At 54.6% G+C, this 26297-nt stretch overlaps 9 protein-coding genes across 9 annotated transcripts; 4 read left to right on the top strand and 5 right to left on the bottom strand.

Annotated features, from left to right (window-relative positions):
• Positions 1 to 1686: 1686 nt before the first annotated feature.
• On the top strand, positions 1687 to 4061 carry P168DRAFT_329772 (uncharacterized protein). Its single transcript, XM_024841504.1, has 3 exons — positions 1687 to 2296; positions 2361 to 2691; positions 2740 to 4061. Exons 1-3 carry the CDS (start codon positions 1953 to 1955, stop codon positions 3961 to 3963), a joined length of 1899 nt encoding a protein of 632 aa, XP_024689604.1. The 5' UTR covers positions 1687 to 1952; the 3' UTR covers positions 3964 to 4061.
• Positions 4062 to 4272: 211 nt separating this feature from the next.
• Positions 4273 to 6651, top strand: P168DRAFT_292920 (putative 5'-nucleotidase). Its single transcript, XM_024837699.1, has 4 exons — positions 4273 to 4455; positions 4509 to 4719; positions 4780 to 4973; positions 5022 to 6651. Exons 1-4 carry the CDS (start codon positions 4355 to 4357, stop codon positions 6523 to 6525), a joined length of 2010 nt encoding a protein of 669 aa, XP_024689603.1. The 5' UTR covers positions 4273 to 4354; the 3' UTR covers positions 6526 to 6651.
• Positions 6652 to 7126: 475 nt separating this feature from the next.
• Positions 7127 to 8111, top strand: P168DRAFT_329770 (cytochrome b5; the record flags this gene model as incomplete). Its single annotated transcript, XM_024841503.1, has 1 exon — positions 7127 to 8111. The coding sequence occupies one exon, from the start codon at positions 7127 to 7129 to the stop codon at positions 7796 to 7798; it is 672 nt and encodes a 223-aa protein (XP_024689602.1). The 3' UTR covers positions 7799 to 8111.
• On the bottom strand, positions 8042 to 9592 carry P168DRAFT_299377 (FAD-binding oxidoreductase; the record flags this gene model as incomplete). Its single annotated transcript, XM_024838333.1, has 1 exon — positions 8042 to 9592. One exon carries the CDS (start codon positions 9590 to 9592, stop codon positions 8042 to 8044), a length of 1551 nt encoding a protein of 516 aa, XP_024689601.1.
• Positions 9593 to 10097: 505 nt separating this feature from the next.
• P168DRAFT_321437 (uncharacterized protein) lies at positions 10098 to 11947 on the bottom strand (the record flags this gene model as incomplete). Its single annotated transcript, XM_024840469.1, has 2 exons — positions 10098 to 11835; positions 11913 to 11947. The coding sequence occupies 2 exons, from the start codon at positions 11945 to 11947 to the stop codon at positions 10098 to 10100; spliced, it is 1773 nt and encodes a 590-aa protein (XP_024689600.1).
• A 1198-nt stretch (positions 11948 to 13145) lies between these two features.
• On the bottom strand, positions 13146 to 17269 carry P168DRAFT_274575 (5-oxoprolinase; the record flags this gene model as incomplete). Its single annotated transcript, XM_024835438.1, has 2 exons — positions 14523 to 17269; positions 13146 to 14468 (listed from the first exon to the last, which is right to left on the bottom strand). Exons 1-2 carry the CDS (start codon positions 17034 to 17036, stop codon positions 13146 to 13148), a joined length of 3837 nt encoding a protein of 1278 aa, XP_024689599.1. The 5' UTR covers positions 17037 to 17269.
• A 151-nt stretch (positions 17270 to 17420) lies between these two features.
• P168DRAFT_258746 (transcription factor domain-containing protein) lies at positions 17421 to 20390 on the bottom strand. Its single transcript, XM_024834610.1, has 5 exons — positions 19741 to 20390; positions 19642 to 19685; positions 19420 to 19566; positions 18202 to 19368; positions 17421 to 18147 (listed from the first exon to the last, which is right to left on the bottom strand). The coding sequence occupies exons 1-5, from the start codon at positions 19944 to 19946 to the stop codon at positions 17681 to 17683; spliced, it is 2031 nt and encodes a 676-aa protein (XP_024689598.1). The 5' UTR covers positions 19947 to 20390; the 3' UTR covers positions 17421 to 17680.
• A 446-nt stretch (positions 20391 to 20836) lies between these two features.
• On the top strand, positions 20837 to 22257 carry P168DRAFT_321434 (putative cytochrome P450 monooxygenase; the record flags this gene model as incomplete). Its single annotated transcript, XM_024840468.1, has 3 exons — positions 20837 to 21112; positions 21169 to 22110; positions 22159 to 22257. 3 exons carry the CDS (start codon positions 20837 to 20839, stop codon positions 22255 to 22257), a joined length of 1317 nt encoding a protein of 438 aa, XP_024689597.1.
• A 229-nt stretch (positions 22258 to 22486) lies between these two features.
• P168DRAFT_299373 (amidase family protein) lies at positions 22487 to 24379 on the bottom strand (the record flags this gene model as incomplete). The annotated part of the gene is made up of 3 exons (XM_024838332.1): positions 22487 to 23517; positions 23574 to 24001; positions 24054 to 24379. The coding sequence occupies 3 exons, from the start codon at positions 24377 to 24379 to the stop codon at positions 22487 to 22489; spliced, it is 1785 nt and encodes a 594-aa protein (XP_024689596.1).
• Between the last annotated feature and the right edge of the window lie 1918 nt (positions 24380 to 26297).

The following is a 26297-nucleotide window of genomic DNA, read 5'->3' as shown; positions in this document are numbered from 1 at the left end:
GGGGATATTCTCCCCAGGTTCCTGTAGTTTGTGTCAATTTTATCCATAGATCAGACTATTGTGTCATTGATTGTATGGCAGCCACTACACCAGCATGCTGGACAGCACTGGGAGCGCTTGACCTGGCTGATATCCACAACATTTCCATGGTATGTGGGGAGATAACAGTATCACTTTATTATATCCAGGAACGTGTCGGCACGATCCGTTCGTATTCCAGAAGTCCTTATCAAAATGCCTCCAATTCTCCGCACTAGCCCCCTGCTTATCCAGAAGCAGCTAGAGAGCTTCAGGTACTGGATCATGGGACATCGATCCTTGAGCTCTTACCCCTGGTACCTCGTGTAAACCTGGACGCCTAATATGTTGGATCCATGAAGCCTACCTCTCCCAATAAATTCTTTAATAAAGAAGAAACATTCCTTCCAATGTCCTGGTAACCTTGATATCCGTAAACGAGAAGCAACGAATCGCGACCATCACATATGACTGACGACCAGCGAATCAAAAACCAGGGAAGAACCAGATAGTCGAATATATGTCAGAACCCGATGACTATCCATTTGGATCTTTCACAAAGACATTGCTGTGTTGCCAGCACTCCGCTCTAATAGCCTGCTCCACACGGTTAACGGCGGTCGGCTAGCTGCGCCGGATCGTCGCCATGCAACGGTTCTCCACTAGCCCATGGCTGGAACAGTTTGGACCTGGTTCTTGGACAACCAGCAGTGCACTGAGGTGATTGAGTCATTCAGCATTTGGTGGGGATCGAAAGCTGAGACCAGGAGACAAAGCATGTCAAGAACGAATAACATCCGGGGATCTCATGTACCTGAGTTTTTAAGACCCACCAATTCTATCCATGATATCGAATCTTTTATATGTTCTTGAGATCAGACAGAAGACGAGACTATAAACTGTAATATTTGATCTATCTACCGAACTTATATGATTCTGATATCAACCCTAAGATGTATGAACAAGACAGTATTTAGATAGCTGATATAAATCTGAACCTGATTAGCTGGACCAGCTGTCTCTCTTACCCATGTCTCCTAATCTACATTGTAAATAATCGTAATATGTAAATATGTAGCAGCATCTGTCTTGATTGTATGGCAAAGTGTGTGGGCTGATATTTGACGCTGACTGTTAGTGCTCGTCGAATGCTTTTAAACCCATCGCTATATATATGCAAGTGCTCTAACGATTCTCCTTGCCTGAACCTAGGGATATAGATACCTGGTTCAATGAGTTGAAACTGCATCCGCAACATATAATATAGCAAACTCCTACAGAATATCATTCCCAATAGCAACTGATACGGACGACAAGTGAGTCTCAGGCACCGATACATATGACGTCATGTATACAGAAGTGCCGGGATTAGCTCACGTGACACCGTGATGCGTGTTGACACTTATCAACAGCGTCAATGCTATTCGAACTAGCTGTCTTCTCATAAATAAGGGAAGAGAAATATAACATTCTCGTCAAATTACTTTAGACTAACTACTAAACTGGGTGGCTGTAATTCAAAATCAAGTATTTACTGCTCTCTATAGTGATGGGATGACTGAAACAGAAGGCGGTCAGTAGTGGAAAGAATTCTGCCGATCCATCCACTGTAATCCTGTTGCTCTGATTCCGCTGGCGCTTTTCTCCTTCGCGCCTTTAATGAATAATTGCTTCGTTTATCCACTACCTACATAGCGCTTTCGCCTTTGTCTTATTGACTTACCTCTTCCGCGTCCGGCACCGACCCATCAGTATCACTATCACTGACAACAATGCACGGTTCACGTTGAATGGACTTCCTTGACCATATGCCTCCATGACAAGCTACAGCGGACGGTTTTCCACATCCTCTTCGACCACCAGCCTTTCTTCACACCCTCTACCAATAATCGAGAACATCCTGTGATCCAAATCGGCAATCAGTCGAAAGCGCAATGGCAGCTCAGGCCACCCCGGTCCTCGACCGCTTCCTGTCAGGAATTGCCGATATCGTTCGGAGTCGCGATGGAGCCAAACTCCAGGATTTCTTACAGATCGAACCCCCACTATCCGAGATCTACCAACAGATGCTGGTGGAACTCCGACAGCAGTATCCGAGCGGATCACGGAAGGAGGCGGACCTGTTGCGACGATGCGAAGGGCTGGTCCCGCGCTCGAAAGATACTAGTAGCTCCTGGATCGCGTTTCCGACCTTTATGAAACTCTACTTTACCTTTTTACGCGATGTGAATGTCGACAATTTGCTGGAGACGTATAATCTTCTGAAGAGCCTTCTCAAGTATGCCCCGACTCAACCCTCGTCCTGTTTTGGAACCACCGTTGATTCCTTTACTTTCGTGCAGCCAATGCGTACTGGCTCTCGGGGACAGCCAGTTCGGTGTGATCGTCCTCCCAACCGTTCTCTACCTCTCGAAAGTCCTAGCTAAACTGGCCATGGGCTTGGATAAGCGACCGGATTTGATTGCGCAGATACTGAGGATGGAGGGCCGCTCCGACCAGGACGATAGCGTCGAGAAAGTGACCTTGGTGGAGAAGTCGGCGAATGTGGTTCGGGAAGCCTTCATCAAGTGCCTCACCGATCGCAGCGGTACGCCAGGGCCTGCCGGAAAGCCCGAAGGGAAGCGCGTCGGGATCTACCTAATGGCCAACCTGTGTTTGAAACTCCTCTTCCAGGTACGATTGCCAATCCCTTACTGGTGCCCCGGATATTAACAGGCCTAGTGCGGCAAACTGCGAAATGCAGAACAGATGTTCGCCAGTATTAGCGCCCAATCTCCACCATTGACCTACTTCCCGGCCTCGCAACGAGTCACCTATCTCTACTACCTCGGACGATACCTCTTCTCCAACAATTTATTCCATCCCGCTCGCATCGCCCTCCAGGCGGCATACAATCAATGCCACCGGCAGGGCATCAATCAGAAACGCGTCATCCTCACCTATCTCATCCCGTGTAACATCATAATGGGCCGATTCCCGTCCATGAAACTGCTGGGGCTGCCAGAGGCGGAGGGGCTGGCAGATAAGTTCGTCCCGATCTGCCGACTGATCGTGCGCGGTGACTACATCGCCTTTCGCGAACATCTGGCAGGGGGTTCGGAGGTGAGCGAGTGGTTTGCACAGCGCGGCATCTTACTGGCCGTCCGTAATCGATGTGAAATTCTCGTCTGGCGGTCGCTGGCCCGAAAAGTATTTATCCACGGGGGCTTCCATGGGGAGCTGCCGGGGACAGCCCAACGTGGCCCGCCGCCTTTCCTGTATTTGGCGAAGCTCGAAACCGCCGTCCGGTGGCTTCAATCGCAACACTCCGGATCCACTCGCAATCTCGCTGTACTGCCACCGGACCATGATCTGGATGCGCGGGCAGGTGATAGTCGCGTGGGATCGCAGCTCATTCATAAACCCTCCGATCCGGATTTTGTCGGTGGAAACGCCGCTGACAGCCCGCTCGGCGGTGCGCTGATGGCCCAGTATGGCGACTACCTGGCCCCAGATGGGCATTTCGACGCCCAAGGGCAGTACCACACTAATCCCACCCGGGGCCTGGTGGATGGACAACCCGACACGGATTATCAGGCACACGAGTTGGACCCATACGCGCATCGGACTGTGGGACAGTCGGCGCTGGGGCAGGACCCAGGGAAGCCGACCGCGATGCTGCGCGAGCTCGAATCGATCCTCGCCTCCATTTTGACCCAAGGGTTGATGCGCGGCTATCTCACGCACCGCAACCCCCGTTTCGCCATTCCGGGCGCGCGACTGCGCGGTGCGTTACCCACGGGGTTCCCCAACGTGTGGCACACCATTGCCGCTCGCGAAGCAGACGACGACAGTGTTCCGGGGTGGGTGAAACCCCCGGCCCCTATGAAGACCATGGCCCCCGCCGCAGCGGGTGGTGGACGCGTGGTGAATCTATCGGGGGCACGGCCTGTAGGCGTGCAATGACGGTGGCGTTTTGGCGCATGGGGGATTGATGTTTAATGATACCATTTGTCATGTATTATCTAGGAGCCGGATAGCCATATGGTATGACAAGGATTGGCTAATTTGCCACACTCAATTGGATCTACAAGGACTTAGTGGGCCTATAGCTATACTGATAATGGGCTGTATAGAGTAGATCCACAATGATTGGCGGTGGCAAATCGGGGGATGCACGGGTGCCTGCAGGCCTGGATGCCTCAGTTCCCCGCCTTGTGTCAGACCGCCTTTCAATCCCCTCCATCTGTCTTCTCTCTTCTCTCTCTCTCTCTCTCTCATATACACTCTCTTTCTTTCTGTATCTTTATCGTATTCTCTTCGTTATAGTCCCATTATAGTTATCCCTTCAGTCACAATGAGTGTCGCAGATAGTGGCTCCTCCGTTACCCATTCGTCCGATCGGACAGGGACCCCTGACCTACGCCTCATCCACTACAATGACGTGTATCACGTCGAGTATGTCTACACCCCGATCTCTCTCCAGCGCGCGCTCACTAACTGTTATATAGACCAGGCTCTGCAGAACCGGTCGGCGGCGTTTCTCGTTTTCAAACTGTCATCAATCACTACCGATCGGATCCCCGCTTCGCCGACCAGCCCGCCCCCCTCACCTTCTTCTCCGGAGATGCCTTCAACCCGAGCCTCGAAAGCACAGTGACAAAGGGGCGACACATGGTGCCTTTTCTCAATAAAGCTGGAACAGATGTTGCTTGTCTTGGGGTATGTTCAGCAGCACAATTGGAGCCGGCAGTGGGACACTGCTAATGATGGACGAGGTAGAATCACGACCTAGATTTTGGCGTCGCACAGCTCCGCCATCTCCGCAGCCAATGCAAATTCCCCTGGCTACTTGCGAATGTTCTCGATCCCGCGCTGGGCGAGGGTGTCCCGATTGCCAATTGTGAGAAGACGTGTATGTTGACCTCGTCGAATGGGATCAAGATTGGCGTCATTGGTCTCGGCGAAAGAGAATGGTAAGGCGCATTGGCTCTGTTGGCAGATGAGATACTAATTGCCTGCAGGCTCGCAACGATCAACGCGCTCCCTCCTAACCTCATCTACAAATCCGCTTCGCAGACTGCCATGGAACTTGTCCCGCAGCTTCGCGAACAAGGTGCGGAGATTATCGTGGCGGTCACTCATCAACGAGAGCCCAACGACTATAAATTGGCCGAAAAGATTCCGTACGGCATGATTGACATTATCTTGGGCGGTCACGACCATTTCTATGGGCATGCATTCCTCAACGGCGTGCACGTCTTGCGCTCCGGGACCGACTTCAAACAACTGAGCTACATCGAAGCGTGGCGCAAGCAGGATGGCCCCGGATGGGACTTCAGTATTCTTCGTCGGGACATGATCCGTGCGATCCCGGAGGACCCCGCGACCGTGGCACTGGCTGCTAAATTGACAACGAGCCTGAAGGCTAAGCTCGAAAAACCGGTCGGATACACTGCGCGCCCGCTGGATGGACGCTTCTCGACTGTGCGGCAACGCGAGTCGAATCTGGGAAATTTCGTCTGTGACCTGATGCGCTTCTATTACGGAGCAGACTGTGCCATGATGGCCGGTGGCACGATCCGTGGCGACCAGATCTACCCGCCTGGGATCCTGCGTCTTAGGGACATTCTCAACTGCTTCCCCTTCGAGGACCCGGTGGTTTTGGTCCGCGCCTCCGGCAAGGCCATCATGGACGCGCTGGAGAACGGTGTCAGCCTGCTTCCTGCGCTAGAAGGTCGATTCCCGCAGGTTTCCAACATCTCGTTCAGCTACAACCCCTCCGCACCGGCCGGCTCGCGCATCAACTGGGCCAAACTGGGCGGTCAGCCCATCGACTTCGACCGTCCCTACCTCCTCGCAACACGGGGGTACATGGCGCGCGGCAAGGACGGGTTTATGTCTCTGCTCGTGAAATCCGAAGGCGGCCAAGTGGAGGAGGTCGTCGACGAGGAGAGCGGCGTGCTGGTCAGCACCCTCCTGCGTCAATACTTCTTGAGTCTGCGTGTCATGGGCCGCTGGCAGCGCTGGAGCAAGAGTCTCAATCGCCACTGGACGGACGTGCACAAGAGCCTCCACTGCGACGGCTGGCTGGTCCCTGCCGCGGGACCAGTCTCCTCTCCCCCCGAGAAGGCCCCTCCCCGACCTACCCTCCAGCGGACCAACCAATACTACCAGTACAGTCGATACGAAATTCCCACCTACCCAGAAACGCAAGACAAAGACGCCCAAACACCCAAAGAAGAGGACGAAGACATGGACTCCGATTCCGACACCGACCCCGAACTCCTCACCTCGTCCTCCACCTCTTCCACCAACTACGTCACCCTCCCCGCGCAGTCCACCGACGACGAACAGCGACGGCTGAAACTCGCCCGCCGTGTCGTCCGCAAGTGGATGGACCGTGCGGGCTTGAAGCCTGCTACCCTGGACGACGTCGATACGCGGGGATTCGTCCCGAATTGGACCATTGGCATTGCGCCTCGGTTGGAGGGCCGTATTGTCATCGAGGATGGTAGCCAGAAGTGAGGTGGTATTCGCATTGCAGTGACGTTGAACTGGATTTGCATTTGGATATGGGTGTGTGTGGTATAGATAAAGATATAGACGATTTACGATTATGCTGTCGCATTGAATATAGGATTACTTATAAGCCGAAGTGCCATCCTTATAACTGTGTCAAGTTCTAGGAACAGTCGCTTACTTTGATGTAGACATACGGAACTGTATGACGATTCGAGTATCTTCTCTGTGTTAGTTCTCTATATGGTCAACATGCATTGGCCTGCGTTGACGCGCTCAGCACCTCTTCTATCTAGGCCAGTCAGCGGAGCATCTGATACCACAAGATGATACCATGCGATCTAACACCCTCAGGAGATGCTACCAGATCTGTCCAACCACGCCCATACACACGACCTTGAATCTCCAATGGGACGGCCCGCATAACAGACACAGACAAGCACGACGTCGGACCGCGATCCATATAACGCGAAGAAGAGCCTCCTCTGGGCGCACGTCGGGTTCATGCTGTACAAGACGGATACGACGGCCTGGGATATCGATATGTCGGATCTAACCTCTAACCCGGTTGTCGTCTGGCAGCGGAAATACTGGTTTTTGGATTGCGATGGGCGCGGGCGTGGTTCTGCCTGGTGTGATTGCGCATGCTGGGTGGGATGATGCTGTGGGTGGGGTGCTGTATGCGGGCTTTGCGCGCACCGTTGTGGGCTGGATGTTGACGCTGTCGGTTAATTCGCTGGGGCATTCGCTGGGCACGCAGCCTTTTGTGGCCGGTGTTACGGCGACTGATAATCCGTGGCTGGCTGCGGTGACGCTTGGAGAGGGGTATCATAATTACCATCATGCGTTTCCGACGGATTACCGCCATGGTGTTGATACCTGTGCGGTTGATATGACCAAGTGGGTTATCTGGGGGTTTGAGAAGCTGGGCTGGGCGTGGGACTTGCATCGGGCTCGTCCAGTTGATGTTGATCGGTGTAGGAAGCTGCAGTTACGGAGGGGGTTGGATTTTCGGGAGACGGATTGGATGGTGTTGTCGTGGGAGGGGATTTCGAGGAGGGTTGAGCAGGGATGTTCCCTTGTTGTTGTTGATCGTGCTGTGTATGATGTTGCTGGGTTCGTGGATGTGCATCCTGGGGGTAGGGCGCTTCTTCAGCGGGAGATTGGGAAAGATGTAACTGCGTTGTTTTATGATGGGAGCCATGTGCATTCGGAATTTGCAAGGTATAGCTTGCAGACGATGCAGGTTGGTGTTCTCCAGGGCAAGAAGGTTAGGTGATACGATATGGATTTGGGGTGATGATGACTCTATGTCAATATAATGACCTCGAAGTGTTACGCTGGCTGCACCTGGGAAAGAAAACACTGTTATAGAATTCCGGATCGTATAGCTAGCTATATATATTCACGCAGTCCCATACATCATTCAACATAGATCCATTCAAATATATAACTCGTTCGAACATCAATCATATAAATCCTCCCCCAAAGCCATCTACCACGGCTGTATATCAATCCCTCTTCAACAAATACTCTCCCCCCTCCAAGCCCGATAGACCCCATAAAGCCCACTCACAGGCCACACCCCCCACAGCAAACCCTTCACCCACCCCAACACACCTGTCCGCTGCTTCCCACCCCCCGCAATCCGCAGTCCCCCGCGCCCGTCGTCGCGCAGATCAACCCGCACCTTCTGGTACAGGTCTGGCAGATACGACGCGTGGTACTTTTCCCGCAGCGCGTCGTACCCCGGTTTGTCGTAGATGGACCAGAATTCGGACTCGGTGTAGTATGCGTGCGCGTAGAGCCACTTCTTGCCGCCGAGGGAGCGGACTTTATCTTCGAGGTGGCGGTTCTGTGCCACGAAGCCGGGCGTGTTACGTGCGTGTCGCGAGGGCGCCCAGAGGCCGAAGTTCATGAGGTAGTTGCTGTCGGAGTTGGCGGGGTCGGTGGGCTGGGATTGGGATTGGGGCGCGTGGGAGGATGGGGCCATTACGCCGCGCGTGTGGTTCAGTGGGCAGAGCCAGATGGGATACGCGCCGAAGGTGTCTTTGTTGTCGAGCCAGGTGACGAACTCGTCGGTCGCGTGGTAGGGTACTGCCACGTCTTGGATGATGAATTGGTCGGAGAGACCGCTTTTGTGTAGTGCGTGGTACATCACGCGCGTGTGCATGAAGTAGTCGAGGATGTAGCGTGTGATGCGGTTGAACGGCGTGATGAAGTACGAGTAGGCGTATCGACCGGTCCAGAATGCGCCGCGGTCGTATCGGAAGAGGTAATCTTCTAGGGGAATGTAGTCCACCGGGGTGGGAGTGGAGTCTGTTGGCTTCAAGACAGGTGCGCGACGCTGGGCCTGGAGATAGAACCAGGGGTCGCGCGGGCGCGTGAACCGTTGGATGGTGCCACCGGGCGCCGTATCGACGAGCCGTCCGGCGCAAACAACGACGTGGTCGCGCGCGAACACGATCCCGTCGAGGTACTCGGTCGAGGGGTCGGCCGTCTCTGCGCGGAACAAGTCCATGGCGGCGTTCATGCTCGGTGCGGCGAGGTACCGGAGCTCGACGTAGGGTTTAGCCTCGCGGCATTGCACCTCCACGAGCGTGACGACGCCCAGCGTGCCGAAGGAGGAGGCCGCGCCCCAGAAGAGGTCCGCATCGGTGGTGGGCGACGCACGCCGCACCTCGCCGTTCGGCAGGACGATCTCGATCCAGTTGACGGTGGCATCGAAGAAGCCGTGTCGGAAGGAACTGCTTTCGCCCGAAGTGCCCGAAAAACCACCGCCGGCGGTGATGCCCGGGAATTCCATCACGACGAGCGGCACCAGCCCGTGTGCCAGAGTCGCGTGCACGAGCGCGTCCATCGGGACATTGGGCTCGACCACGGCGGTTTTAGCGTCGCGGTTGACCTCGAGGACCCGGGTGAGATGGGCCGTGCTGATAGTATTAGCCGCGCTGTGCTGCGACTGGCGCGTGCTGTTAGTAGAGCCATGGTAGATCCGGAACGGCTGCTGACGGTGGTGGAATCGTTCGACCTGGGCGGCGACCGCAGACACTGCGGCCTCGTGGGAATCCATCGTGATGCTTTCAAGGTAGGGCGCAGAAACTCGGGCGGCGCAGGGGAGTTATTATCCCTGGTGCCTGGGAAACCGTCATCTTCCCCACTTGGGGGGCTGGCCCTCGGGTAATGACCTCATAGATCGGCGGGTCAAAGCGTCCCCACCGGCCATTGCCAGGGGGCAACCAACGGAGGGAATGAAGACTGCTGGGCCCATGGGTGGGCTGACTGGAGCCAATCGGCCACCATTATGAAAGACACGACTACAAAGAAATGGGTGTATGGTGGCCGTCGAGTACATTCTCAGACGCCAGCATTTGCGACCAGTTTGAATCGAGATTTGCCGGTCAAGTTTCCAAAAGGACAATAGGAAATTCATCGTAATTATCGTAAATATCGCTAATCAGAACGCCATCGCCAAAACGAGAAAGGAATGGAGAGAAGAAGGGAGAGATGTAAGGGAGAAAAGCAAGGCAAGGACAAATGATCCAGGCATACGCAAGAAAATTAGAGTGGGATCAGTGTCACGCTCGCCGCTCGGTCACGGTCCAGCGTCGCTTGACAGCCATGTCCTTATTCAGAGGCGCACCGCCCCACAACCCCCGCTGGGACAACGTCCGCTGCGGCAGCTGTTTGGGCTTGGCCGATTCCTCCTCGGCCACCGGGGCGATCACCCGGGGGCCACCGAGGGTGAGGGACGAGCCCGAAAACGCGCCCCCGAAATTCGGAAACAGGTCATCCTCCTCCCGGGCGGTCGCTGCCATCGAGCCCCACAGACCGGACGACCCCCCGCGGGGCGCCGTGGACGGTCGGTCCAGAGACCACGGGCGCGAGGTCGACCCCAAACCCGACGTCGCCGTGGGCCCCACGACAAACGGCTTGGGCGGTGGGGAGGTCCGCGACGCCGATCGGAAGCGACCGGACGGCGCGACGACGCTGGTAGGCGAGGACAGAACCGAGGCGGAGGGGGGCGCCGACCGGAGGTGGTCGGTGGAGGCGACCAGCTCCAGGTTATAGTCGTCCAGTCCCCACGAGCTCCGAGCGTCGCCCGCCCCGCTGGCTCTGTCGCGATCCTCGCGCACCGCCATGGTCAGCGACGCCGTCCCAATGTCCACCAGGGCCGGCTGACCCGACAGGGCGCCCACCAGCGCGTTGCATCCGGCGCCATGCGTCACGAGGACGACGACGGTCTCCACCTCCTCCTCAACCGTGCCGTCCTCCGCGTCGCCGGGCAGTTGCGTGCGGCGCCGACGCGGGGCGCGGGGCGCGGGCCGTTCGTGGTCGCGATACCAGGCATTTATGTGTTCCAGCGACCCCCGGAACCGCGCGTGCATCGCGCTCCAGTCCTCGCCAAATTCGCCGCCGTCGCCCCAATTTTGGGAGTTGCGCATGCTATCCCACGGGTAGTCCACCTGGACGCATGCGTCGCGGGCATGGGTGACGTACCCGGGCGGAATGGGCCCCGAGGGGGAGATGGCATAGCTGGGGGTCGGCGGCACGTAGGCGCTGTCGGGGATGGGGGCGAGATCGGTATTGATCGTGAGCCACCGTCGATGGCCAGGGGAATCCTCCGACGACAACGACGTTCCCACGCTCTCCGCACGCTGTCGGGGGGCTTGCGACGGCGCGGGGGTTGTCGCGGGTTCTCCTTGGGCGAATCTGCCATCCGCGGGGGGCGCGGAGGTCGTGGGACTGACGCGGTCGGTCCAACCGCCGGGAAAGTGGCCGGTGGTGGGTCGGGCGTTGATGTCGGCGTCCGGGACGAACTGGTGTTCGCGGCGCAGGAGCTCGGCCTTGGCGGCGGTGACCATGCGCTCGGACGAGGGAGGGGGCACGATGTGATCGAAGTAATCGGGACACAGCCACTCCCCCAGACAGGCGTCGACGCGCAAGACACAGCGAGAGCCGCTGTCTGTCGGGGTCGGCGAGAGGCATCCGTTGACGGGACCGGACTGCGGGGCCGGCGACGGGCGCTGGGGGGAATCTCCGGCGGGAGAGTTTTGGCAGATTCCCGAGCTCAGAGCGATGGCGGTCTGCAGGCAACGCAGATAGGGAGAGGAGTGGATCACGATGCGGAACTTGCGGTTGAGGGGACGGGCACGTGGTGGCTGGGGGTCGGATTCCATGGAATGGACAAGGTTCACGATGCGGGCCCCGAGCGCCCGGGACTGCATCCAACCGCCATAGGAGAGGGGAGGGTCATAAGGCGTGGGGGAGGTCAGGTGCCAATCCTTGTCAGCGGCATCCAAGCGGGCACCATGTCTGGGAGATTACAGAGGTTAGTTTGAGGGGAAAGAAGGGGAAGAAAAGATAGAAAGGGGGGGGAGAGAGAGATATACCGCGCAACGATGATGGCTGCGGGGGGTTTCCCCATGGCCGCCAGAGACGAGGGATACGGTGGAGGAAAAGTCCGTTTGCGACCGGCGTTTATGATGCAACCCAGCGAGGCGCGAGGGTTGGTTTGGCAGGTTGAAAAGATAGGCCAGTGGAGTACGAGGTCTGTCGTACGGACGGTTTATATGGGATGGAGAGGTGAGTTAGAGACCTCGGAGCTGAGAGGTCAACAAATACCCCGACTGGAGAGGTCAGGAGGGGCTCAGGCAGCAGTGGGGAAGGAGGGACATGATCGCATCGGAGAAACGAGGAGATCGTGGAGAACAGGATGCAGAGAGTCAAGAAGAGAATCAAGCAGAGAAGAAGAGAAAGAAGTGAAAGAAAAGTCGAGATGAAAGAATTGATTTGAATAAAAAAAAATAAAAAAAGATAACCTGATCCGACATGTGATGCGGCTTATGTCATCAGTATGATTCTTTATCCTTTTTTACAACCACTACAATCATTGAGTATATGAGAATTCTAGTAAATCGTAATAGAGGTAGTAATGAGACGAATCTAGATGTTTGTTGTTATTCTGTTGCTATTCAAAAAGGTCTGTTCTGCTGTACAGCAGCATCGTGCCGACTCCGCATACTCGCGCATCGTGCATAACTAATTAACTATGGACCTCGAGTTATCGGAGTGTTTTTAATATAGACATCCATACTCCATACATTAGTATATTTTGGTAATGTATACTTGCATGTATAGATCACTAAATATCTTCTATTATCATTGTTTTTATTGTTTATTAAAAATGGCGGAAAACAGCAGACCAATATCCTTCTCTATGATCCTATTCCTACGCGTATACAACGCGTATACTGCAACGATACAACCCTCTAACACAAACACAATACATAAATATAAACAGAATAATAGTCAAAATAACAAAATAGAATATATCAATCACACCACCTCCTCCAGTTGATCCAGTTTTACCCGGTCAGCCTAAAGGGTAAAGACCCGTGAGTCATCCCTGGCCTGTCAATCTCTCTCACGCCACTATGATTGTATCTATCTAGCTCCCTTTCGCTGTCAGGGATTGGACTGGGAAGAGTGAGCGGTGTTGGGATTGCCATCTGGGATAGAAGAGCTGGGAATATGTGTTGTAGGAAATAGAAGTAAATAGAACTGTATGAGTCCATCGACTCGATCATATGTAAGTATAGATATATATATAGAACATCAACGATCTATTCTTCACGACGCCCCCACCCCCCCCCGCCAGCCGTCATAATCACGATCCGATCATGCGTCTTCACAGACACCGTATTCTTCCCCCCAATATTGACCGTCCGCTCCTCCCCCGTCTCGACATCCCGCGTCGACCACAGGTTCAGCCCCGTCTGCGCGTCCTCGCCCCCCTCCAGCCCATAGGGCCGGTGCACCCGCCGCTCCGACAGAATCGAGCACTCCATCGGAGAAAGGAACTCGATCTCGCGCACCACGCCGTCACCGCCCTGGTGCTTGCCGCGTCCGCCGGACCCCGTCCGCAGCGTGAACTGCCGTAGGAGTGTCGGGTACCGCTTTTCGAGGATCTCCGGGTCGGTGATCCGTGTGTTCGTCATGTGTACGTGGATGCCGGACTCGCCTGTCCAGGTTGGCCCTGCCCCGCTGCCGCCCGCGATCGTCTCGTAGTAGCCGAATCCGGGGATCGTGGCCCCTGTGTCGGAGTCTGTCCGCGAGTTAGTCCCGAAGGTGAGGTTGTTGCAGCATCCTTGCGACGCTGCGCAGGCACGGAACGCCTTGAGCACCACGTCTGTGATCCGCTGCGACGTGACGACGTTGCCGCCGACGACGGCTGCCGTCTTCGTCGGGGACAGCAGGCTGGGCGAGGGGACCTGGATGTCGATTGGCGCTAGACACCCCTGGTTCAGTGGGATATCCGCGTTGATCATGCAGCGCAGGCAGTAGATAATGGCCGAGTGCGTAATCGCGATCGGCGCGTTCCACCCCCCGTACACCTCGGGCCCTGTCCCCGCAAAGTCAAACACCGCTGACCCGTCCGTGTCGTTGATGGTGACTTTCAGCTTGATCGGGGTGCCGTCGTCCATGTAGTCGACCGCCTCGAGTGGCTGACCACCGAATTTCTGGTGCAGCTCTTTCAGCAGATTGCGGACTGCCGTCTCCGAGTTCGTCTGGATCGCATACATGTACCTCTGCACCGTCTCCGTGCCGTACTCGGCGAACAGCGCTTGGATGAGCCCGATGCCCCGTGTGTTGGCCGCGATCTGTGCCTTTAAGTCTGAGAGGTTGTCACTGATACAGCGCGCTCCCGAGCAGCCGGGGTGTTCGGCGGGCTGGCGCACCAGCAACTCGATTACGCGATCCTCGTCGAAGACGCCGTTGCTGACGATCTTGTCGCCCTCGATGGCGGCGCCTTCCTGCCACAGCTCCGTCGACTTGGGCGGCATAGACCCGGGGAGGATACCGCCGATGTCGGCATGGTGGCCGCGCGAGGCCACGTAGAACATGATCTCGCTTCCACCCGGTCGGTCGAAAACGGGTGTAATGACCTGTCGCCTCATATTAGTATGTTAGAATGGGAATGACAGAGGAATTGAACGTACCGTGATATCGGGCAAATGCGTCCCGCCACAGGTCGGATGGTTCGCCACCAGCACGTCGCCATCCTTAAGATTACCCAGCCATTTCTGATGCTGGTAGCGCACAGCAAATTGCATGGATCCCAGATGAACGGGAACATGCGGCGCGTTGGCGACAAGGCCGCCGTCTGGAGAGAACAGCGCACACGAAAAGTCCAGGCGCTCTTTGATGTTGGTCGACACGGACGTCTTCTGCAGGGTACGGCCCATCTGTTCCGCAATTGACATGAATCGATGGCCGAAGATAGTGAGCCGAATGGGATCGATCTCGGAGGACACGTTCTTAGCGACGGGGTTCTTGGATTCCTGCAGATCAATGACAATGCACGTCTCCAGGATGTTGGCGACCGCGTTGGGGGCCACAACGATCGTCTGCGTCTTGTCGATAATGACGGCGGGGCCATGCACCCGGGTGCTGCGGTCCAGCTTGTCCAGGAGGTAAACCGCGGTGTCAATGCGATCCGGGTATCCGTCAAAGTAGGCCTTAGTCGTGTTGTGAGGGGGACCTGAGATATCTTGTAGGGTTGCTTCCTTCAGCTGCACCAGTGGGCTCTTTTCCGTGCGCACCTTGGACGAGGCAATCGTCCGTACACGGATGTCGTCCACCAACACCGGACGGTCGGAGTTGAAGTTGAACTCACGACGATGACGGGCACGGAATTGCTCGAGGAACCCGGAGTCATCTTCGGGCTTGAGGATCATAAAGCTTGTGTCAGAACCCTCGTAGCGCATATTGAGATAAAGCTCATGATGGACTTGATCGCTGCGGAATCCCTGGACCTCCATGTCCTCAGTCGCCTCCTTCATCATCTCGACAAATCGCCCATCAAGACTAGACTTGGAGGACAGGTAATCCTTGGAGACCGGCTCCTGGGACTCCTTGACCACTTCAGCCAGCGCCAGGCCGTAGGCAGAAAGAACGGAAGAGAATTGGTGAATAATCGTGCGAGAAATTCCAAGCGACGCAGCGACCGAGCACGCATGCTGGCCACCTGCTCCACCGAAGCAAGCAAGGTGATGCGATGCGGTTTCGAACCCACGAGCTTCAGTCAGCCCGCGAATCGGACGAGCCATCGACTCGTCTGCGACCTTGAGGAAACCCAGTGCCACCTCCTCCGCCGTGTACGTGGGCTGTCCCTTCTCTTTTCTCTCGGCGTTGACCTTGTCCGTTAGGTCGTTGAACAGCTTGGTGGTGACCTCGATGTCCAGCGGCTGATCTTCGTTGGGGCCGAAGATGTGGGGGAAATATTCCGGCATCAGGCGGCCCAAGAACAGATTTGCGTCTGTCACGGTCAGTGGGCCACCCTTGCGGTAGCATGCAGGGCCCGGATGGGCAGAAGCGGACTCGGGTCCGACGTAGAACAGTCCGTTGCGCCACGACAGGATCGAGCCACCACCAGCAGCCACAGTGTTGATGTCTAGTTGGGGCGACTGGATGAGCACACCGGCCACCTTGGATCCGAAGACATGCTCGTGATGACCGTCAAATCGCGACACATCTGTCGACGTGCCACCCATGTCGAAGCCAATAACGGGTGTCTTTTCCTCCGGATCATAACTGGTCGCCGCAAAACCGACCACGCCGGCGGCAGGACCAGATAGAATAGCCTTCAGGCCGCTGAACTTGCGGAAGTCCACCAAACCACCATCGGACTGCATGAACTCGAATCGACACTCATGCTGCCGTTCCAGGCCGCCTTCAAAGCTCGACGAGATCGAATCAATGTAGGTCTTGATCACCGGGGTAAGATAGGCATCCGCGGCGGCAGACATGCCTCGGGGAACGATCTTGATCATGGGCTGCAGCTGGGAAGATAATGTGACGGAGAAGCCCATCTTCCGTGCTAGCTCGCCGATTTTGCGCTCATGATCTGGGTAGGCGAAGGAGTGCACTAGCGCAACAGACAGAGACTGATATCCCTCCTCCTTCAACCGGCGCAGTTCACCCTCCACCTCTTCCATATTCAACTCCTGAACCACCTTGAACTTCTCCCCAGTCACACCCTCCACCACTCGCGCCTCGGCAAAACAATCCTTATCCGCAGACGGATGACACGGTACGACGCGCTCATTTACCTCCACCACGCCCTCTGGTAACACTCCTGGCCGAGCCATGCTCAAATCGAAAATTTTCGGTCGAGACTGGTCCCCGATCTTCAGCAGATCTCGGAACCCCCGCGTTGTGAATAAAACCGAGCGCGCGCCCTTGCGCTCCAGCAGCGCGTTTGTCGCTACGGTTGTCCCCATCCGGAGACTGCCGATCGGACCCAGCTCCAGCGGCTGACCCCGCGGGTGCGGCTTTCCTGTTACCAGCTCAAGAATCTGTCGGATGCCTTCTGTCGGTGCATCTTGGTAGTGACCGGGGTCGACGGATAGTAGCTTTAGGATGATGTCAGGGCGGCCCGGGACGATGGCGTGCACGTCTGTAAAGGTGCCACCACGGTCGATGGAGATGGTGATTTTCCTTGACTCGTCCATTTTGAATGTGAGAGGTGGAGAGACGAGAAGAGAAAGGGCGTTTGGTGGGAGGGGGGTATAATATATGGAGTCTATGGGGAAATTACTGAAGAGCGGAGGGTTCGGGGAGTTCAAATAGTTCCAATGGCTCCCCGCAGTCCCGATAACAATCCACTTTCTGCCTTATCTTTCTGGTCGACCATCCCCGCATGGTCACGTGTCGGGCCGATGACCCCTCGGTCGGAGCGGGCGGCCCGACACGGCCGGCATGATTGGGAGATTTTATCAGGCGATGGGAATGAAACGAGTGGTGTGATATGAAGGATGTATAGGATTGGAGATAGTAGTACGGGGTATAGTATTGTCTTATCCAGACACTGGTTCAACTGAATGTGTAGGGTGGGATGACTATCCAAAGTACGACTACCGGTAACTAGAACCGGATCTAGTGGTGTAGATTCCTCCATCTTATATAACGATGATACAATTGTTTTTATTAGAACCGGATACACTATTGCTGTACAATAATGCCAGTCATCTCAAATACGCTGCAATCATCAAGCCATTACCACCCGGCTACAAAAGATATCATGGCAATTTTGAGCTTCGTAAGTAACCCAATACTCCATGCGAAAAAATCATACGACGTAGCCTCGTAAGTCCAGTCACCTCCGCAGCGTACTTTCAATCCAGTCAGTATCCATATCGATATCGATTTGATCCAATACTTCTTCCCACAGCCCGGGATCCGACTCGGTGACGTCAAGGTTGAAGGAGATGTCTCGCACCGACGACAAATCTTGCGGCAATGGCCACTCAGTCGATACTACGGGGGGTCGTTCATCTACCACGTTCATCGTCGGGCTCGTATGGTGAGCAATACTACTAGTGGTAACCGGTGATTCCACAGCGACATCCGTGCGCTTCGGGCTGATGGCCGCCTGCAGCTCCAAGAGGAGTGCATGGCGCGACGCGAGGTACACGTTCCCCCGGTCCGCCATCCCACGGAGGAGAGCCAATGCCATCTCCATGGTCCGTGTATTGGTGTCGTCTGGGGGGAAGGCACCATTGACCATGACGAGAAGTAGAGCGGCCGAGAAGACGTATTCCCCATCGAGATATCCGTATGTAGCTGGAGAAATGTGGGTGAGTCAACAGGCCGCTGTGACGGTTGGAAGATACATACCAAGTAAGTTGTGCTTTGCCGCCGCGTCCATAATCAAGGTGGTGGCGCGAGCCGCAGTGATACAGCTGTCAATGACGGCCACCGTGTTTTGCGACAGTCCGTCTCGCCAGTCATCGCTGGCCGAGCCTTGAGCATCCCCGTCCAAGCGGCGTTGAATCACGTAGAAGACCAGGGGCCGGGCCGTCATGTTCACGCACGAGTAGAAGTGTAAGAATATGGAGACCGATTCCCGATTCAGGTGGGTGCCGAGGGTCGAAAAGTCGATCCGAAGCCGGTCTGGGATCTGCCGTAGCCACTTGGATAAATCGTTCGTGATGCTCTGCACGGACATGAGGAGGTTGGAGCCAGATCGGGGCTTCTTCCGGTAGATTTCCTCGCCCACGCGTCCCAGAATGCGAGACAACTGGGTGTAGTGAGTGAGCACGACCGACGGCCATGGTGCCGTTGTTGATCCATCCATCGGAATGGGCCAGGTCGTGCCAATGTCTTCATCTTGGATGGTAATGGGGTTGCCAGATTTAACCGAAAGCAGTCGATCTAAGCTATACACCGACCACCAGGCACGGCGGCGACGGTTCCGATCTTCTTCCCCAATGGCTGGGTCGGACACCTCTTGATGGAGGCCAAGTGAGATGGCCATACGAAGGGCCAGTCCGATGTATAGAAATGCCGCATCCCGCCGGTTCAGATTCTGCATATAATACGCCACGTAGCAGAGCACTTCGACGAAAAAGATGGAGCCGTCCTCGTGGATATCCGGCAAGAATCGCAAGGCGTGTTTGAAGTATCTGAACCCAGGTGGGCCATCATCCCCTGACCACTGGTTCACCGAATACATCAGCCCAAAGGCGATGACGAGTAGCACCTGACAGTAGACCAGACACGACTCCCGATTGGAGACATCCGGAGGTCGATTGTAGACGATCGCTAGCCGTCGTTCAAAGTCGTCGGGATGAATGAGGGAAAAGATCGTCCCAATATAGGTGTACTGCACCCAGAATAATCTCTTGGCAAAATCGAGCGGTGGCATCTGGGGTAAAGCACGATTGACCGACCGTCGCAACGACGACGGGTCATCGTACAACGGCCGCACATCCCATGCGAAATTATTGGATGTTGGGTGGAGACGTTTGGCCATGTGCGTGGCCGATGATGCACCCACAAATTCTATCAATGTCAGCTATCGACTGTCGAATGTCTTGAAGAGAGTGGCCATACGGTGTTCTCCCGAACGGTTGAGGAACAGATCGTCAGAACCCTTGTACCACCAGTCATCCCGCTCCGCTGGGATTTCCGCATTAGAGGGACCTGAAGTCGCCTGGGAAGATCCAGGAGTCGTAAGTGAGGGCGACAAATGACGGTCATCTGTCAGACTTCCTATAAAATCGGCCACGTTCAATCAATGAAAGGACCCATTGAAAGGATCGAAGGTATACACACCTGGGCGGTTTGCTTGCGCCTGAGTTTGAAGTTGACGGTAATAACTGGCAGATGATTAGTCCACTGTCGACAAAAGCAGCTTCACCATATTCCGTTTACCTCTCCGATATGGACACGCGCTTCTCGGCCTCGGAATAGACACAGGCATGGCCGACATCCTCACAGGCGGCACACGGCGCCGGAGGATTCCCCGCACATCGGGTTTTCCGATTGCGACATCTATTACACGCCACCACCGAACGTCTCGAGTTCAATCGATCATCGGAGCGAGGCTGTAGGGCTCCGCGGGGCCGATCGTAACCCATTGGCTGGAGGATTCATAAACCTAGTAGTCGTAGCGGGGAAGTGCAAGGACCATATCGCAGGTGGGGATGATCTAGTGGTGGACGGAGTGGATAGTGGAGTTATTTGACGCGCAAAGGAAGATATGCCCTGCAGACTCTCGGTGTTGTAAGACTATAAGAACTAGAAGAATGAAAGTTGTCGAAGATGGTGATCTCGACGTCTGGTTTCCTTCCTGCGATCTCCACCTCATGTCGGATCAAACACCCGTGGGAGCCTGAGGCAGGCCCAGGCAGGAACCCCCGAAGGCGGTGAGTGGAGCCCATGCCGAGGTCGCGTTTCGTTTCCCTCCAATCTCGTTTCTCTCTTGGCTTCAACTTCTCCACATTTTGTTCTCTCCTTCAATCAGCGACAAGCTGTGGACAGGGAGCTTGTACGCCTATCGGGCCGAACATGACACCCCTTTTCAAACATGGGGTATCCCATCCTTCATTCCAGTGGAGGTGGCTATATACGGAACATGGAAGCCTATGAGCGACAGGTTCACTATCTCCAGCATGACACAGAAGAGTTATCGTCTGGTGACCCCACTGCAGCTCGGATGGTCTTACCAATGACAATAATGTCCGAAGGGTTTCATTGAATCGTCGTGGATCGCCTATTGGATCGCCCGGTTTTTTTTCTCGCTTCGGGATAATGCGGCGGCAGGAAAAGGAGGCTGACCTTGTATTACCACGAGGCACTCCCCGCTCGGGGTAACGAGGACAATAATGGCGCAGCGGGTCAATCCTGTCAAGAGGGTGGTCGAACTACAATTTTCACCCAGTCTATCGATGCAACAAATTCCATGAACCTGGAAAATTCATCGCAATTGTCGCTCGGACGATGAGCTGGACCCGTAGCCTAGTCTGGAATGGTGGCGCCCGCAATAGCCATTCTACTTTTGCTACTGTCGGTGTCGTGGTGCCTGGTGGGCAACTATATCCGCCTGATGGCAATTCCGGGCCCGCGACTGGCCGGATGGTCCGACTTCTGGCATAAACGTGCCCAGAACGCCTCCAACTTTGGCCGTCTGTTGACCACCTATCACTGGAAGTATGGTCCCCTTGTGCGTTTGGGTCCGAATTGTGTGAGCTTGGCGGATCCAGAATCAGTCTCGTATGTTCATGGGCGCCAACTGCACGAAGAGGTATGTCTTCTTGTGGATTCCAGCCGGAGTCATCGCACCAATCTAATCCAATCTAGGGAAATGAGACCGTTCAGCAGACCATCGAGGGCGCTGCGCAGTACGAGGGTGTGGTTGACCAATTGGCGGCGGATCTTATGGAGAACCTCCAACGGCAGCGCGTTATCGAGCTGACGGCGTCGTTTCGCTTCTTTGTGAAGAATTTCGTTGGTCGCCTGATTCTAGACGATCTTATGGAACGGACCGCGTATCTTCGCAATGAAGTCCACTCGGGCCGATGGTTTCACACCCTAAAGGGTTGGTTCGCATTTCCGACAATTGAGTACCTCGTTCTAGGGAGTCCCGGTGCGCGGTTGAAGATGACTCGCGGGGGGCTGTTATCCGATCCAAGGCTAATGTGTCTGCCGGAGATGGGTTCCAACGCACGCTCGAATTCGAAGAATTCCCCTGGCCAAAGAGCCCGCAGTGTGGGAGAATATCGGAGACTGCAGACCACGGTAGCGAGCATTAACTGCATTAATGCGGCTTTTGTTTCCGTGTTCCGTGCCTTACTATGTCACCCTTCGATACTATGCAAACTTCGGCACGAGCTCGACACTGCATCTCAGGCGAGGATTCTCTCCGACCCCCCTCAGTGGGTAGAATTGAATCGTCTGCGATATCTCGATGCTGTCATGATGGAGGTCATCCGTCTTTTCTCCCCGGGCCACTCCGTGAAGACGATCGCTCCAGAGGGAGGCATTACGATCGCAGGTTTTCATGTGCCCGAGGATACAGTGGTTCTCTCACACTCTGATACAATGCGGCGGAATTCCGAAATCTTCGGACCCGGTAGTCAGGCATTTCAACCAGACCGATGGCTTGCGATCCACCAATGTCAACGGAGGCGCATGGAGGACAACTTGTTTCCATTCTCCCAAGGCATCCGGTCCTGTCCAGAAGGTTGGGCGGCCTGGAAGGAAGTGAAAAAGGTCGTTGCGATGATCATTATGAGATTCGAGGTTGGTTTCACGCGTGGATGATGATGGACTGGCGCTGACACTTGACAGATGCGCTCGGTGCATGTTGAAGGCCTCAGCGGGCCAACAACCAGCGAGGAAACTCCCCCGACGATGGTCAGCTTTGCTGTGCGACCAGGGATCCACTGACGGAACTGATAGACAATCTAAAATCCACAATATCACCTACATAGAATCAATTGCATTATTCAAACAAAGACTCCAAACGAAACAGAATCTCCCGTCTGCCTCGCGAAGCTTAAATATACAGAAGTTTTCTCATAACAAAACTCAGCCGTCCATGGGTTCCGATGTGTGCCAGGAATGAATAGTTCGCCCAACGGACCAAGGGGATAAACTCATCAATATCCCTCTAAAATCAATTAATGACAGGGATATTCCGAACAAGGTAACCCCGCCACTCAGGAAGGGTGCGTTTCCACCGCGTATTCGCCTCTCTTTGCAGATCCTCAATCGCACTAGCATACTTGATCAATGTCTTTTCTGCAAAAGCAGTCTGCATAATCGCTAGCCCATATGGCATCCCGGACTCCGGATCGGTGCCAGCCGGGATCGTTATCACAGGGTAGCCGGCTTGTGCTGCGATTTGGATGCTCTGCGCAACATCTGGTGGCACCAGCAACCCGTCGAGTGTCTGCTTGCCGGAGCGCAGCGCCGCGTCGATGCCCTCCTCTCTCGTTGTCCGGTGGCAAAATTCCAGTGCCTGCCAGTATGTATCATTCTGAATACCCTTGGTAGCTAGCGATGCTTCCAATCCATCCTGTCCTGATCCGAAGGCTGGGTGAATGCCAAGCTGCCCTCCTTCGGATCCTACATTGGCCTTGTTGTACTCGACGAGGTCCTTCAACGAACGGATACTCGTGTTGTCTAGCTCGGATAAGTATGTCTTGAGGTTGTTGTAAAAATCCACTTTGACATAGCTGTATTCGGACTCGTTGGGGTACCCTCGCTGGCTGCCATAATCCCAATTCCATCCATCTGGCGACACGATGGTGCGATAGTGAGGTAGCTCGGTCCCGTTGATGATCGTCGCTCCCGCGTCTTGGATCAATTCGATAAGCTTGAGAAGCTGCGAGAGTTGGGTAGGGTTCGCCAGGCGCCAGAACGATTCCCACGGGAGGCCGAACACAGCGCCTTGGAGAGCAGACCGATCGTGGAGAAATTGGCTATAGCCGCCCGGGGGAGTCTGACCTCGCTGTGCTTGGGTTGCATCATCCCGAGGGTCGATACCAAAGATGGCGTCCAGTACGTATGTCGCATCTCGCACGGTCTTGCCAAATGCGCCCACGGTATCTTGGTGAAGGGACTCGGGGATCACTCCATCCCTTGAAGTCAACCCGACTGTTGGTTTAATGCCGACTATAGCATTCCGCTGTGCGGGATTTATTACTGCGACAACGTCAGACATAGAACACGCAAACTTTTAGGAAAGAAGAGCTACATACCGCTACCGTCTGTCTCAGTCCCTAGAGCAAACGGAACGAGGTTGGCGCCAACTGCGACCCCCGAGCCCGAGCTGCTGCCACCAGGGTTCACCGTGAGATTATACGCGCTGCGGCATTGTCCGCCTCGCGCGCTGAATCCTTCCGAGTAATTATTCGAGCGCATATCGGCCCATTCGCTCAATGCTGCTTTCCCCAGCAGCAGAGCGCCGGCCTTGCGCAGCTGGTGTACGACGAATGCGTCACGGGGCACAATCGATCCTAGGAGAGCCCAACTTCCGGCTGTGGTCTCCATGCGATCTTTGGTCGCGATGTTGTCCTTGACTACGAACGGTATCCCGTGCAGGGGACCACGGACTTTGCCAGCGGCCCGTTCAGCATCTAAAGCTTCTGCGATGGAGAACACATCCGGGTTGTGTTGGATGATGGCCCTTATCTCTATGAGCAAGGTTCTTAGCAAGAAGGAATTTTGTCTATACGAACGAAAGATAACTGTCGGTTTGGAAAATGCGGCCTAGATAACAATGTAACAGATCGACGCTAGTCAGGCCGCCTGACAATAAGTATGTCTGCAATTCGTCGATCGTCGCCTCCGCGATCTGGATGCCCCGACACGGGCGCATCGGGAATAGATCGGACCCATTACTCCCTAGGATAGGGAAGTCATACGCAGATGGCGTGGAAAGCACCTGATCTGCTACCAGGGAATCCTCGGGTACATGACGGTCGTCCGTCAATTGACTCGCTGCCGTAGCTGCAGGGCAGATAGTCCAGAAAAGCACCCTATAGAGAGAGATCCAGTGTACCATCGTGATAGACGATATCGAATGAGTTCAATTGTGAAGGGAGTTGTTCCGCGCTGAAACTCGACTCTCGACTCCCCACTTTATGCTGCCGATAAGCAAGGGGCACACGCGCCTGGAACGTGTTTGCGACTGGACAGAATAGGATTAGGCGTGGACCACCCGCAGGCCAGGACAACCTCGAGTCTCATAATTCAATATATGGGAGGCTGATAGTCAATCATGAGGATCATGGCTCACTATGTGGAATATAAGAATATGCGATAATGTTCTATGTAATCTGGTCCACAGAAGACTAATACACCGGTTATATAGCCGTGGAAGACTAGTCCAGGTCAACATATAAGGTATCTGCGGTTACCCCGAGCTACGCATAATTGGATGGTGTCGCAAAGAATACCACTCGGCTACAAAGGATACCTAGACACTTCTGGGCTCCGTGGGTACCCTTTCATGCACTGTCTTATATTGCGACAGATGGCAATATCAGCCTGCATGCATGCTAAAGTATGAGTCGTGCCTTGTTCCGTGCCCGGCTGAGGCATTGCTTGGTCCCCAAGCCTATCGCCTAACAGGGTCATTAGAGGGAATGATCTGCGCGCATTCCTGCTTGGCATGAGGGGTACCCGCACGATTCGTATATGATATTGGATATTCCTCCAGGACGGTGGGTGCCGCTTGACGAGACGGTCTTTTAGAGGCTCCGCTGGCTGGGTAAACCAATCCACTCGATACCTCTATTATCATAGGAAAACATGCAAAATCCACTGCAGTCTGCGCAGAGTTCTCTATGGAATTTAGCTCCTCTCGGGTGGTTGATAATATCGGATTTTCCATCTCTAGGAATTTCCAAAAAACAAAAAAAGTCCTTTCTTGTAATGTCTTTGTTATGATTATCTCTAATCTCTAGAATTCTATACTATTGATTATATAAATACTAGTTATTTAAAATATTCTTTTGAGCTATAGATCTCTAGCCAGCTGCTCTTGGGAGTTCTATACAGGTGCTTTCTGGGTGCTTTAGATGGTCATATATGGGCGCTTTCAGGGGTTCTACATACGTAGGTACTTCCAGGGGCCCTACGTGAGTGCGTTACAGGGCTTTCAGGAGTTTTAGGCGGGTGATTTTGAAGATCTTTTGTCATTGCTGCTAGAGACTCTACGTGGTCGTTTTCAAGGCGTTTTCGCGAGTGCTTTCTGAGGCCCTATATAGGCGCATTCAAAGGTTCCCCGCGGCTGCTTTGGGGTCCTACTCCTTCACGGGGCCCTCTAGGATCTATACATCACCGCTTTGCAATGCTTTACAACCCATAAAAAGCTCTTTAGTTTGTAGACTAATGAATTAGCTCCATCCACGTGATCAAGCCGCCGATCGAAGCGAGGCTGTACGGCGTGTAAGAAAGAAGAAAATGTCACAGCCTCGCCAGAGCTTAACCCTCTTTTTTGCCCCTTTCCCAGAAGAGCTCACGCGAAACTCGTGGCGGGAATATACCATACACTTGTCCGTCTGTTTTTTGTCCCTGGATTATACTCGTTCAGCAATATGAAGGCCATACTATGCGTTCTATTCCTGATAGTAGCTCGCGTGAGTGGAGCAACGAGCCAGGGTGAAAACTTCATAGGATATTCATGGGAGCCAACTGGACGAATGTGTGAGTAGGAGAACTTCGCCTTCATGTATCGCTATGAGCCATGCTAAACACAGGAATATCATTAGGGGCTCCAGAAAGCTGCCAGGATCGCGTTACATACGCCGTTCTCGGAGATAAAGCCGGATGTAACAGTCCAGGGGAAACGAACATCCCAGTCTCTTGCAAGGGCAATACATTGATGCGTACCCAGGATAGTTCTTATATCTGGTGAATAGTGACTTCGAATTTTCAGCTCGTTCGTGACACCCTCGGGCTCATACTATTACAGTGGT

The sequence above is a fragment of the Aspergillus campestris genome (genome assembly GCF_002847485.1).
Source record: "Aspergillus campestris IBT 28561 chromosome Unknown P168scaffold_12, whole genome shotgun sequence".
Lineage (NCBI taxonomy): Eukaryota > Fungi > Ascomycota > Eurotiomycetes > Eurotiales > Aspergillaceae > Aspergillus > Aspergillus campestris.
Note: the sequence above shows the minus strand (reverse complement) of the source record. Positions and strands in the feature narration are given on the sequence as shown.